The following is a 2,112-nucleotide window of genomic DNA, read 5'->3' on the forward strand; positions in this document are numbered from 1 at the left end:
TGTTTGCACTCATAGGTCTAGCAGGAAAACAAGAGAGACCTAATGGAGAACCAGGGGGAACGGAGGAGGGAGAGAGAGTTGGGGAGAGAGAGGGATGCAGAACTTGAGAGACTATTGAATGCTGAGAATGAACTGAGGGTTGGGGGGGAGGGGGGAGGGGGGAAGACAGGTGGTGGTGATGGTGGAGGGCACTTGAGGGAAAGAGCACTGGGTGTTGTATGGAAAACAATTTGACAATAAAATATTATGGAAAAAAATAAATTAAAAAAATTTAAAAAATCTATGGTTTTCGATTTCATTCCACTATTTTTTTTAATTTGGCTTGGTGGATGGACATAATGATTGAAAGAAACTGAAGATGGTGGAAGATGAATGGGAGGATGAGAAGGGGTAGAGAGAAAAGCAGAAGGGAGGGTGGAAGGAAGAATAGAAGGAAGGAAATGAGGGAGAGAGATGGAGGAAGTAAAGAACAAGAAGAAAGACACAGAAGAATGGAGGGAAGGAAAGAAAGAACAGGAGGGAGAGAGGGACAGGGATGCAAGGAGGACAGGAGTAGGGCAGAAAAACAAAGGCACCCTGACCCCCCAAAAAGAACAACTATAAACAAAGATGTAATCACGTTTGTGAAGACTCTGACAAGGCTAGCTAACAAGGTTAGGACTAGAACCACCAACTCACCTGGTTTGCCCATACTGCCGTAGTTATACCCCTGAAAGCCCCACATCCTGTGAAAGCATTCAATCAACGGTAAATCAAGAGTACTGGTTGACAAGGACATACATTGACTGAGACTTGCTTATTCCCAGTGTACTGCTGATACCTCTGCCCACCTGCTTTGATTCTGCCTTGCCATATGGAAGAGATAACCCCAGACATCAGCTACGCAAGGGTCTTATACTGAACTGAGATATGCAGCTGGGATAGGGTGCTACAAAAGATGGATCTGCTTGTGGGAGTTTGAATCGGGCTTCTGTGAGTTAACAGTCTGGGCTCCGGGGTCTCCCAAGTTTGTCCCAGTGAGCATTATCAGAATCATGCCCCTTACTTCAGAGATACTCCCAAACCAAATACAATGTAAGGACCAAGGCTGTGGAGGGACCACTACTCAGACCCTAGCCAGCTGAGCGGGACTTGATCACATGATGGATGCAATGATCACTGAAGCAAGAATGATGCTGCTGATGTGACCAATTTCCTTTCATCTGAAAATGTTCCTATGAGTTACTCTCAAATAGGAAACCATTAAATACTTATTTTTTAAGGATACCTGACATTTAGGAAACAACTTCCTCATTTATGATTGCCCTAGTGACTATGGAAAACAATGTAAACACCAACAAGGAAAGTCCTGCCCATTGGTCTACAGTTCAGCAGTTCAGCACATAAAAGCCCCAGATCACGAGGAGGCACCAGAATCTGAGAACCTCACCTCTGAACAGGACCTGTCCACCCTCCACCCCTGACACCATGACCCAGTCGTGCTGCTCCCCTTGCTGCCAGCCTACGTGCTGCTGCAGGACCACCTGCTGCCGGACCACCTGCTGCCAGCCCACATGCTGCGGGTCTAGCGGCTGTGGGTCCAGCTGCTGCCAGCCCACATGCTGCGGGTCTAGCAGCTGTGGGTCCAGCTGCTGCCAGCCTTGCTGCCGCCCAACTTGCTGTCAGACCACCTGCTGCAGGACCACCTGCTGCCGCCCCACCTGCTGTGTGTCTAGCTGCTGCCAGCCCAGCTGCTGTGAGTCCAGCTGCTGCCAGCCTTGCTGCCGCCCAACCTGCTTTCAGACCACCTGCTGCCAGCCCAGCTGCTGCAGGTCCAGCTGCTGTCAGCCCCGCTGCTGTGGGTCCAGCGGCTGTGGACAAAACTGCTGTGGCTCCAGCTCCTGCCAGCCCGTTTTCTGTACACCCGTGTACTGCACGAGAACCTGCTACCACCCCACCTGCTGCTGCCTGCCTGGGTGCCTAGCCCAGGGCTGTGGGTCCAGCTGCTGCCAGCCTTCCTGCTGCTGATTGCCTTGCCAGGAACCACCATCTGATTTGCCATTTGGAAAACAATCACTGCCAAGCATTGCAGAAAGCCAGCCCTGGATTCCCAACATCTCTGTTCTTCATCTG

At 50.6% G+C, this 2,112-nt stretch overlaps 1 protein-coding gene across 2 annotated transcripts in view; it reads left to right on the plus strand.

The window, feature by feature from the left end:
• Positions 1 to 1,467: 1,467 nt before the first annotated feature.
• Positions 1,468 to 2,112, plus strand: part of LOC115282332 (keratin-associated protein 9-2-like) — a 50,857-nt gene continuing 50,212 nt past the window's right edge. Inside the window, exons 1-2 of one of the 2 annotated variants that reach the window (XM_029928305.1) lie at positions 1,468 to 1,707; positions 1,783 to 1,976. In XM_029928305.1, the coding sequence (XP_029784165.1) occupies positions 1,468 to 1,707; positions 1,783 to 1,976 (434 nt within the window). The remainder of the gene's footprint in view (positions 1,708 to 1,782; positions 1,977 to 2,112) is intronic. The other variant, XM_029928303.1, reaches the window with a different exon arrangement.

The sequence above is a fragment of the Suricata suricatta genome, chromosome 17 (assembly GCF_006229205.1).
Source record: "Suricata suricatta isolate VVHF042 chromosome 17, meerkat_22Aug2017_6uvM2_HiC, whole genome shotgun sequence".
Taxonomy (NCBI): Eukaryota; Metazoa; Chordata; class Mammalia; order Carnivora; family Herpestidae; genus Suricata; species Suricata suricatta.